Genomic DNA, 12137 nt, shown 5'->3' on the forward strand with positions numbered 1-12137 from the left:
TAAGTCTAAGGTCTATTTTGTCAGAAATTAATATTGCTACTCCTCTTCTTTTTTGCTTATTGTTTGCTTGATATACTTTTTTCCATCCTTTGAGTTTTAGTTTGTTTGTGTCTCTAAGTCTAAGGTGTGTCTCTTGTAGGCAGCATATAGATGGATCGTGTTTCTTTATCCAGTCTGTGACTCTCTGTCTCTTTATTGGTGCATTTAGTCCATTTACATTCAGGGTTATTATAGATAAATAAGTTTTTAGTGCTGTCATTTTGATGCCTTTTTATGTGTGTTGTTGGCAATTTCATTTTTCCACATACTTTTTTGTGCTGAGGCGTTTTTCTTAGTAAATTGTGAGATCCTCATTTTCATAGTGCTTGACTTTATGTTAGTTGAGTCGTTACGTTTTTCTTGGTTTTTATCTTGAGTTATAGAGTTGTTATACCTTTTTGTGGTTACCTTATTATTTACCCCTATTTTTCTAAGTAAAAACCTAACTTGTATTGTTCTATATCGCCTTGTATCACTCTCCATATGGCAGTTCATTGCCTCCTGTATTTAGTCCCTCTTTTTGATTATTGTGATCTTTTACCTATTGACTTCCATGATTCCCTGTTATGTGTATTTTTTTTTTAATTAATCTTAATTTGTTTGTTTTTGTGATTTCCCTATTTGAGTTGATATCAGGACGTTCTGTTTTGTGACCTTGTGTTGTGCTGATATCTGATATTATTGGTTCTCTGACCGAACAATATCCTTTAGTATTTCTTGTAGCTTTGGTTTGGTTTTTGCAAAGTCTCTAAACTTGTGGTTGTCTGTAAATATCTTAATTTCGCCTTCATATTTCAGAGAGAGTTTTGCTGGATATATGATCCTTGGCTGGCAGTTTTTCTCCTTCAGGGTTCTGTATATGTCGTCCCATTCCCTTCTTGCCTGCATGGTTTCTGCTGAGTAGTCAGAACATATTCTTATTGATTCTCCCTTGAAGGAAACCTTTCTTTTCTCCCTGGCTGCTTTTAAAATTTTCTGTTTATCTTTGGTTTTGGCGAGTTTGATGATAATATGTCTTGGTGTTTTTCTTTTTGTATCAATCTTAAATGGGGTTCGATGAGCATCTTGGATAGATATCCTTTCATCTTTCATGATGTCAGGGAAGTTTTCTGTCAGGAGTTCTTCAACTATTTTCTCTGTGTTTTCTGTCCCCCCTCCCTGTTCTGGGACTCCAATCACCCGCAGGTTATCCTTCTTGATAGAGTCCCACATAATTCTTAGCGTTTCTTCATTTTTTTTAAATCTTTTATCTGATTTTTTTTCAGTTATGTTGGTGTTGATTCCCTGGTCCTCCAGATGTCCCAGTCTGCATTCTAATTGCTCGAGTCTGCTCCTCTGACTTCCTAGTGCGTTGTCTAATTCTGTTATTTTATTGTTAATCTTTTGGATTTCTACATGTTGTCTCTCTATGGATTCTTGCAACTTATTAATTTTTCCAGTATGTTCTTGAATAATCTTTTTGAGTTCTTCAACAGTTTTATCAGTGTGTTCCTTGGCTTTTTCTGCAGTTATCCTAATTTCATTTGTGATATCATTAAGCATTCTGTAAATTAGTTTTTTATATTCTGTATCTGATAATTCCAAGATTGTATCTTCATTTGGGAAAGATTTTGATTCTTTTGTTTGAGGGGTTGGAGAAGCTGTCATGGTCTGCTTCTTTAAGTGGTTTGATATGGATTGTTGTCTCCGAGCCATCACTGGGAAACTAGTTTTTCCAGAAAATCCGCTAAAAAAAAAATGCAGTCAGATCCCTATCAGAGTTCTCCCTCTGGCTCAGGCTATTCAGATGTTAATGAAGCCGCCTGGGGAGGGTGGGGGAGGGAACAGAGAGATAGGAGAGTAGCACCTCAGAATATAGCCAGAGTTGCTTGTCTTGCTTGGAATGACTATTATATCTGAGATTCCCACGGGCGCGTCGCCTATGTGTGCTGGCTGTGTGGAGATTGCCCCTGGGGGGTCTGGCCCGCTGGAGTCACGGTCAGATCCTCCGCTTCCAGCCCCACGCCCAGCGTCAAGGCTCCCCTACTGGGACGGTGCACTCTCGACTCCAAAATCGTTGCTGCCTCCCGGGGAATTCTCGTCCCTCCAGCGGCGTGGCCGTGCCGCCTCCGAGAACCAGTTGGGCCTCCTCCCGGGGTTAGTTCAGATGGGTGGAGCAGCTCCCCGTGCTTGTGCCGTAACCGAGTGTCCCGGCTGGGATGCTGTTCTCCCCGCTCCAATACCAGTCGCTGCCTCCCGGGGACTTCTCCTACCGGCTGTGTCCCACGCCGCCCGCGCGACCCGGCTGGTCCCCTTCCCGGGGTTAGTTCAAGGGGGTGGAGCAACTCTCTGTGTTTATGCCGTACCTGCGTCCAGTCCAAATCCCTGCGGGACGGTTCCCCGGCTCGGACGCTGCTCTTTCTGCTCCAAGACCAGTCACTGCCTCCCGGGGACTTCTACCGGCTGCGTCCCACGCCTCCCGTGGAACCGGCTTGTCCCCCTCCCGGGGTTAGTTCAGAGGGGTGGAGCAGCTCTCTGTGCTTGTGCCGTACCTGACTGGTACGCTGGCTCCAGGCTCTGGAAACAATCGCTGCTTCCCCGTATTAGTTCGTTTTCCGTCTCTAAATCTGTGTTTGTTGTTCAGAGTTCGTAGATTGTTATGTATGTGATCGATTCACTTGTTTTTCCGTGTCTTTGTTGTACGAGGGATCCAAGGTAGCGTCTGCCTAGTCCGCCATCTTGGCTCCGCCTCCTCTATTTATTTACTTTTTAAGGAGGACGTGGGCTTTGGGGGAAAAATTAAAAACAAAACAAAACAAACCAAAACAAAAAAAACGTTGCTGTCGAGTAGATTCTGACTCATAGTGACCTTACAGGACAGAGGAGAACTGCTCCATAAGGTTTCCAAGAAGCCTGATGGATTCGAACTGCCGACCTTTTGCTTAGCACCCATAGCTCTAAATCACTATGCCACCAGGTTTTCTGGGGGAAAATCAGCACTGGCTAATTATGTATTTTTCCAAAATTTTTGTTTCTGGCATAAAAATTATCCCTTGGGGCTTAGACTTCAAAACTCAAAAGTTAAGGACTCTTAATTTCTGTTTGTTTTTTTTTTTTTCCTGTAACCCTTTCCTGAGGCAATTAATACCAGCTGACTGAATGTGGAAGGCTAAGGAGTACAAAGAATACAGGGAACTATTAAAAGCCCAAATAATCAAATAAACTTCATTCCCTCAACTATAAATGAAAGACACAAGTAAGCAAAACAGACTTAAAGAAATGAAATAGTGAAATGAATATATTCCAATTACAATTTTCACTTAATTTGGTTCTCGAGTAAAACTTCGGGGGTTAAGTTAATTCTGTTTAGTTTCATCTACTACGACAATGTGCTGCCCCTTGAGGCTAAGTTGCTTGCTTTATAGGCATAACACACATAATATGAGCAGTGGCCTTAATCCCTCCCTTACAGAACAAAGTACCTTCAAACGTGACCTGTTTATTCTAACAGAATCACACTCTTCAATTAACAAGTATTTTAGTAAGATGTCTTAGAATTTTCTAGACACCTGAAGGGAATATCAAAGCATACCTGTTAAATCAAGCACAGGTGAGTAAAAGAGCTTGGCTTGTCTATTCATACCTACCAGTGAATCCATTTTCAAAAACTCCGAAGAAATAAGAATAGAAATGACGTTTCCTGGCTCTACAAAAAGAAAAAAAAAAATAATTTTTCCTCTTGATTTGTAGCTCAGTCTCCTCAGAAGAGCCTCCTTCTCACCTTAAAAGAGAAGGTGTAATGCAGATGTTACTCTAATAAAAGCAATTTAATATAACCTTACTATAACATATGGCTGAGATACATGAAAGAAACAAAATTCATTGTGAAGCCTACAATGTAGGGAAAATAGTCAGTAAAGGAGGTGGTCCAAGATGGTGGCATAGTCAGACGCCTCATAACGTCTGTTTTACAACAAAGACCCCAGAAAACAAGTGAATCAGATATAGATGACAACTTTGCAACCCTGAGGATTAAAGGCAAGGCTGAAGAATCGGACTGAGTGCCAAGTGGAAGGATAGATTGTACAAAAACAGTGGACACAGAGAAGTACAAATCACTGGCGCCCCGCCAGCCAAACCTGCACAGTGTGGCCATATTGAGACTAAGCAAGCAGAGTTCCCAGTCGAAGCCCCCATCACCTAGTGAAGCCAAGCAGGAGTGACTCTGCACCCACGTCCAGAGCAGGCGGGAGTACTCCCTGGCTACAAAAGTTAAGTGCACTCACTTCATCCACTGTGCCCTCTCAGCCCCCCATGCCAGAGGCCCACAAACCTGCAGTGCCCTGCCCACCCCTCATCCATCCCACTGCACATGGTTGCGGTCTTGTGGAACCCACCACCACCCCACCCCAAGCTGGGGGCCCATGGACTGGTGGCACCTGCTTCTCTGCCTAGTCACCCACACCAGGGCCTGTGGAACGGTGGTGCCTCCTTGTGTCCACCCAACCATGCCAGGGGCTTGTAATTTGGTGGTGTCTGCTTCTCTACTCAGCCACCTGCACTGGGAGCCTGTGATGGGCGGCACCCCCCCGTTTTGCCTACCCACCCATGCTGGGGGCCCACAGACCAGCAACACCTGCTCCAAAGCCCAGCCACCCGAGCTGGGGCCTGCAGACTTGTGGCATATATGCACCCGGGGACATATAATCAAAGTTGCCAAAACGAAAGACAAAGAAAGAATCCCGAGAACAGCTTGGGAAAAATGAAAAATTTCCTACAAAGTGGAGGCAATAAAACTAAACTCTGATTACTTGGCAGAAACCATGGAGGAAAGAAGGCAGTGGGATGACATACATAAAACCTTGGAAGAAAAAAAACTGCCAAGCAAAAATTATATATCCAGAAAAACTCGCAGATATGATGGCAAAATTAGGACATTTCTAGATAACAGAAATTAAAGAAATTTGTAAAAACAGGACCAAGCTGACAAGGAACATTAAAGGGAGTCCTTCAGACAGGGAACCGCCAACATTGGACACCACCTGGAGATTAGGACAAAGGACAGTATCAGCCAGACACCAATCCAGATAAAGAGTTGTCAAAAATAAAACAAAGCTAAAAGATGAAAACAGGGAACCAGGGACATCAATTTGTATACAAAGACACTGTCAGGACAAAAATAAACGAATGGTGTAGCTACAGAACTTTCACATGGAAAGGAAATCAAGGTGGTACTAAGAAATAAAAGACTGCTTTAAGCTTAGGAAGACAAAGGTAAATTTCAGGTAACCACAAAGAAAGTTAAGAAATCTACCCAACAAAATAAAAAAGGAGAAAACCATAAAGACTCAGTAAACATAAAAGCAACAATAAAAGAAATGAAAAGAAAATCCAGACAAAAAGAACTCAGCACAGAAAATGAAGCAAAACAAAGAAACCATCAACACCACGAGCACAACAAAACACATGAGTGAAGTCAAACCTATCGATAAACACACTGAACATAAGTGGCTTAAATGTACCAGTAGAGAGACAGAGTGGCAAAATGGATTAAAAAAAAAGAAAAAAGCAACCCATCAATATGCTGGCTACAAGAGACACACCTTAGACACGAAGACATAAATAATCTAAAACTCAAAGGATGGAAAAAAACATATCAAGCAAACAATAAAAAAGAGCAGGAGTGGCAATATTAGTCTCTGATAAAACAGACTTTAAGGCAAAATCTACCATAAAAGATAAAGAAGGACATTATATAACGATTAAAGGGCCAATCCATCAAGAGGACATAACCATAATAAACACCCAATGACAGGGCTCCAAAATACATGAAACAAACTCTAACAGCACTGAAAAGAGAAATAGACAGTTCCACAATAATTGCAGGAGAATTCAACACACCTCTTTTGGTGAAGGACACAACTAGAAAAAATCTTAACAAAGATAAAGAAGATTTAAATGTCACAATCAACCAACTCGACCTCATAGACAACTACAGAACACTTCACCCAACAGCAGCAAAGTATACATTCTTTTCCAATGTACACAGGTCATTCTCCAGAAGAAACCACATTTTAGGTTGCAAAGCAAGTGTCAATAAAATCCAAAATACTGAAGTAACACAAAGCATTTTCTCTGATCACAACAGTATAAAAGTAGAAATCAACAACAGGAGGAGCAAGGAAAAAAAATCAAATACATGGAAACTGAATAATACCTTGCTTGAAAACCACTGGGTAATAGAAGACCTCAAAGATGAAACGAAAAGAATTCCTGGAATCAAACAAGAATGCAAACACAACATACCAAAACCTGTGGGACACAGCAAAAGTGGTCCTCAGAAGTCAATTTATGCCAATAAACACGCACACTAAAAAAGAAGAAAGGGCTAAAATCAAAACATTAACCCTAAAACGTGAACAAATAGAAAGAGAGAGGTAAAAGAAGCCCACAGTCACCAGAAGAAAGGAAATAAAAAAGATTAGAGCAGAAGTAAACGGAACAAAGAACAGAAAAACAATACAAAGAATCAACAAGACCAGAGGTTGGTTCTTTGAAAAGATCAATAAAATTGACAAACCACTATCCAAACTGACAAAAGAAAAGCAGAAGAAGCAAATAAACCAAATAAGAAATGAGATGAGTGACATTACAAAAGAACCAACTGAAATTAAAAGGATCATAACAGAATACTATGAAAAACTGTAATCCAACAAATTTAAAAACATAGAGGAAATGGACAAACTTCTAGAAACACACTATGTACCTAAATTAACACAAACTGAGGTAGAAAAAACTGAAGAGACCCATAAGAAAAGGAAAGACTGAAACCCCCAAAAAACCAAACCCCGACTGAAGAAGTACTAAAACAACCAAAAAAAAGAGCCCTGGCTCAGTGGCTTCACTGGAGGCTTTTATCATACATTCAGAGAAGAGCTCACACCAATATTACTCAAACTATTTCAGAGCACAGAAAAGGAAGGAATATTCCCAAATTCATTTTCTGAAGCCTGTATAGCACTGATACCAAAGTCAGGCAAGACACCATAAAAAAAGAAAATTACAGACCAATATCCCTCACGAATATACATGCAAAAATTTTAAACAAAATTCTAGACAATAGAATTCAACAGTATCAAAAAAATTGTGACCAAGTGGTATTCATACCAGGTATACAAGGATGGTTCAACGTTAGAAAATCAATCAACCAAAACTAAAACCATTCCCGAAGCCAACTCCTCAGACAAAGATTAGACTGGACTATAAGACATAAAATGATACTCGTGAAGAGTGTACTTCTTAGCTCAAGTAGATATGTAAGACTAAATGGGCAGCTCCTGTCTGGAGGTGACATGAGAAGGCAGAAAGGGATGGGAGCTGGTTGAATGGACATGGGAAATACGGGGTGGAAAGGAATGTGCTGTCACATTGTAGGGAGAGCAACTAGGGTCACCTAACAATGTGTGTATCAATTTTTGTATGGAAACTAATTTGAACTGTAAACTTTCACTTAAAGCATAATAAAAAATAAAAACATAAAAAGTCTGTAAGTATTGAGAAGTTCATGAAAGCACGTACAAACTTTTCGAAACTCTAATTCTCACTTGCAAGCTTGAATTTTATCGACAACAAATACTGTCAGCTGTTTTCCTTAAAATGACCAACTCACTTTGACCATTTTCCAGAAAAGTCTGCCATACTTTGAATAACCATAGCCTCTCTGCCAGCCTTTCCTTCAAGTAAAAATGATTTTCTTTTTTTTAAAAAGGTAGCCAATTTAGCTGCAATTCAACCCATTGCACAAGCGCTTTTCCTCAAGACGACCATCATACTGTGGTGTGCAGAAGTACGCTTCCCATCTCATCACACAGAATACTAAAGGTACATACACAGGACCAAGGTTTAATAACATGAGGAATTTCCACTGCTTCATCAAAGAAACTTAGCTTCTTTCTTTCTTTTTTCCCTTTTTAACTATGAGTGCGTGGTATTGAAGAACACAAACGCTACTAGTGCAGTGTGAATCATTCTAAAGCCCCAACTGTTTTATCCTCTATCGCTTTTGCAACATCTGAGAAAAAGTCAACACAGTGAAAAAAGACAAATAACATCTTATTATTATCCTGACAATAATAATGACAGTATTTTGACCTTGTGGACCCTCTAAAAGGGTCTCTAGGATCCCAAGGGTCCATGTACCACACTTTGAGAACTGCTGACCTAAAGACCTGTCCATTTGCCATAAATTCACCATAATACAAAAAAAAGGATGAGGTATCAGCCTCCTAAAAGGCTATTAGTAATCTGAGCATAAACATTCATGTTCAAACAATTTCCCACATTTCATTTTTGGCTTGAAGGAACTATTAGGTGACACAAAAATTTCACTACAAAACAAGCAATAGATTGTCTTTTTACCTAAAGAGGGCATCTCACAATCTTTATTCTCCTTAGTGTTCCTTTTAACATATTTTATCAACCAGTTGAAGATGTGAACGTCACAGTGAACTGAAATGTCCACCTCTTCCCAGCGCTGGACATCCACAGATAAATATTCAGCAAAGTACTTCATTTCTGATATCAAAAGATCTCGTGGGCAAATAAAATCTTCTTTCAAGTTTTTTGCTTCATCACATACATGGATCACCATATTTGGCCTTCATAAAAAATGTTATACAGAAATGAAATTATTAGTCTTAGAAGAGGAGCCAGGAATAATGACATTTTTTGGAGGAAGGAGAACAAGAAGTTTTTGACTATAAATTAGTTGTACAGAATTTTGACATTCTGAGTTTTTCAAGTGTCTTGTTAATCTAATCATATTTTAGATTAATTTTAATAAGCTACTGACTTAATAAAACAAAACATTTTTACTAAAGGACTAATAATTTACATGGTTTAAAATTTATTTTTTCAAGTTATAAATTAACTAAGTTTATAAAGAGATTATTAATTCACAAAGAAGAATTAAGTAATGTATTCTAATTCTTGTGAGGAACACAAAACAGCACCTTTCCATGGTTATGAATGTGGGATGGAGACAAAGGTCTAATTGTAAAATTTTCTTACTATTTAAAAAAAGGAAAGGCAGCTAAAATTACTCATTAAAGAATAAAAAAATTAGCATTGACCACTTACTTATTTTTAACAGCAAGAAAGTTTGCTTCTATACATTCATTAAATATAAATTAGTAAATGTGGTTAGAAAATTATTAAGACTATAGAATGTTCATGTACATATTTTAAAAATCATTCACAAATAAGTTTAGATGATGCATTAGAAAGATCGCTGCAACAATTATATATTCCTTGAATTTACTTTCCTTTGAAAACTGTATCACCTCGAAAAGAAACATGAGTGGGATGCACATCTGCCCTCATGTCACCACGAAAGGAAGGGAATAAACAGGAAGAGGTACGGTGTGCGCTGAACGGAACCTCACTGACTGATACAAAGATTTTACATCTGAAACAAAACCGGGCTACCAGAAAAAGGGTTATAATCAACGCCCCATCAAAGTCAAAGGAATTTCTGTAACTTTTCACAGAAACAGATTTATATAACTTTGCTTTCTTTCAAAGAAATTATGGCTAAAATATAAAGAGGTAATAGCTGGTAAAATAAAGTTTCTGTGGGCTTTTGGAAATACTAGATAATTCCAGAAAAAAAAATTATCTGACAAACCCTTCAGTTAAAAATCTATGTGAATAAACCAAAAGCTACTGAACTGTACACTTTAAGTATAAATTTTATAGTTATGCGAGTTATATCTTAACAAAGTTGTTATAAAAAATTCTATCCAAACTCAAGGTGCACAAAGGAACTGTCAGGTATAATGAAAATGTTCTGTATCTCGTTTGGGTGATGGTTACACAGTGTGTACATTTGTCAAAACCGATCAGAGTGAATGCTTAAAGTGCGTGCAGTTTATTGTATATAAAGCATATAATAAAAATATACCGGAAGATATTAATATCTCAAGAATTAGTTATATTCAAATAGTTCTGAGCTATACATCCAGTTTCTTTATTCAAAGTTGGGTGAACAATGGCATAGAGATTTTTCTTTGGGTTTTAACATTTACTTTTCAAAGTTTTATGTTAATAGATGTCATTTCTAATATTTACACATATGAAAGTAAATTTTTTAAAATGAAAAAATATAGTCCATTTGTAGTAGCAAAATGAATAAGCCATACGTTTAGGTACCAAGCACTTGTTTACAGTTCAACATATGAGCTACGCTGATTCTAACTGTCTCAGCAATTGTGTGATACGAAATCCCTCAGTTACGGTAAGTCATGTATAAAACCACCAATCATGTATTTTAAAATTTAAAGTTGATACTGATATTAAATCTTATCTGGAAACAACCAGCCTCCTACCCTTCAGATTCTTCAGGCTCGTCACCATTATGAGTAGCACAACTTTCACTTTCTGAAGAACAATTCCTTGTGGAAGCTATACTATGTCTTCCTTAAATGCAGAGACAAACACAAAAAAGAGGGGGGGAGGGTGTTAGCGGTTCTAGCTCAGAGAAGGTTTTTACTTATTGAGCGGTAAAAGTGTAAATACATGGTTTGCAAAGCTAGTTAAAGAAAGTAGTAGTCAAAAAAGGCTATTAAATTACTAATGTTATAAAGTGTAAAAAAAATACCAATTGTGTATAATAGTGATCAAATGCTCAAAAGGCAACAACATAGTTCTTTCTTCCTGAAGCAAATTTTTATACCAATATTCTACTACTGAGATGAAAGTAACGCACTATACTCTGAGAATTTCAAAAATCATTTATTATTTCCAATATAATTGCAAAACACATCTCTTCTGCCTTGCACTGCGTCATTTAAAGCTATTGCTGACTGCAAAAAAGGTAGCTGTAAAAAAGATTACATGAGAGAGGAACAAGAGACTCTCAGAAAAAAATGAATGAAAAGGTATAGGTCAAAATCCTTTAAAATAAAGTAAAAGAATACTCATAGGAGGTAATAAAAATAATACCTAAAATAAACAGGCCAACACACTGGAGTGGGAAGTTCGTTATGATAAGGAATTTTTCAGTTAATACTATTTGATCTATAAATTATCACTTAAAAAAAAATACAGAAGAGACAGATTATCATTTTTAAACTTCAGGAAGATAAAAATATTAATAGGTTTTTCTATTCACGTTTATATTAGTCTTTAAATAAAGAAAAGTTGACTGCATTACATAACATTCTACAGGATTCTTGTACAGAAAATGACTGCATTTTGTTTTCAAACCTTACCTGTTTTGGAAACTGCAGCCTGACCAGGTGCAGCCTCCTGAAGTTCCCCGTGTGTGTCGAGAAGTGAGGATCTGATGTATGTGGCTAAGGTTTCAACAGGACTCTCTCCAGCAGCCATCAGAGGATTATACTGGTTGTCAACAGGTGAGCTTCCACTGCTCTTCAGTTCATCAAATCTTTTTGCACACTGTCAAAAAGGGAGAGAAATGGAGGTTTTCTTTTTTAAGAAAAAATTAGAAGGTATTTTCTTGCCTTTTATTTGGAATATAACATGACATAATCTTTCTGGAGAGCAATGTGACGATATGTAGCAATAGCCTTAAAGATGCTCAGTTCTGCTTCTGAGATTATCCTCTAAGGAAATACAAATATTTGTTACAGTGGTATTTGTAGTCAAAAGTTGGAAACAAAAGCCTAAAAATCCAAGAAAAGGATTTTTATTCTATAGTTCAATAAATTATGACATAGGTAAAAGAATGGCATGATGCCACTGAATGCTGCAGAAGTCGACACATAAAGGTGATCACAATATGTTATTCTTGTTAGCTGCCATCCAATCAGGTCCCGACTCATGGCAACCCCATTCACAGGAGAATGCAATGCTGCCTGATCCTGCACCATCCCCGTGATCGTTGCAAACGGAACCACGTGAACCACGGGATTTTCGCTGGCTGATTTTCAGAAGCAGATCACCAGGCCTTTCTCCCTAGTCCACCCTAGTCTGGAAGCTCTACTGAAACCTGTTCAACACCATAGCCACAGACAAGCCCCCAGTGAGAGACGGGTGGCGGCTGCACATGAGGCACACTGGCTGGGAACTGAACCTAGGTCTTCTACATGGAAAATGAG

At 38.3% G+C, this 12137-nt stretch overlaps 1 protein-coding gene across 6 annotated transcripts in view; it reads right to left on the reverse strand.

Annotated features, from left to right (window-relative positions):
* SANBR (SANT and BTB domain regulator of CSR) overlaps positions 1 to 12137 on the reverse strand; it is a 65639-nt gene that overhangs the window by 42977 nt on the left and 10525 nt on the right. For 4 of the 6 annotated variants that reach the window (XR_010319463.1, XM_064276997.1, XM_064276995.1 and 1 more), the window contains exons 4-7: positions 11289 to 11475; positions 10404 to 10494; positions 8437 to 8675; positions 3666 to 3799 (exon numbers count right to left, since the gene is read on the reverse strand). Coding sequence is in view for 5 of the 6 variants with exons in the window: in XM_064276997.1 (XP_064133067.1) it covers positions 3666 to 3799; positions 8437 to 8675; positions 10404 to 10494; positions 11289 to 11475 (651 nt within the window). In the remaining variant the exon portion in view is untranslated. Of the gene's footprint in view, positions 1 to 3665; positions 3800 to 8436; positions 8676 to 10403; positions 10495 to 11288; positions 11476 to 12137 lie in introns of those variants that run through there. The other 2 variants (XM_064276996.1, XM_064276998.1) reach the window with 2 other exon arrangements.

This window comes from Loxodonta africana, chromosome 26, assembly GCF_030014295.1.
Source record: "Loxodonta africana isolate mLoxAfr1 chromosome 26, mLoxAfr1.hap2, whole genome shotgun sequence".
NCBI lineage: Eukaryota > Metazoa > Chordata > Mammalia > Proboscidea > Elephantidae > Loxodonta > Loxodonta africana.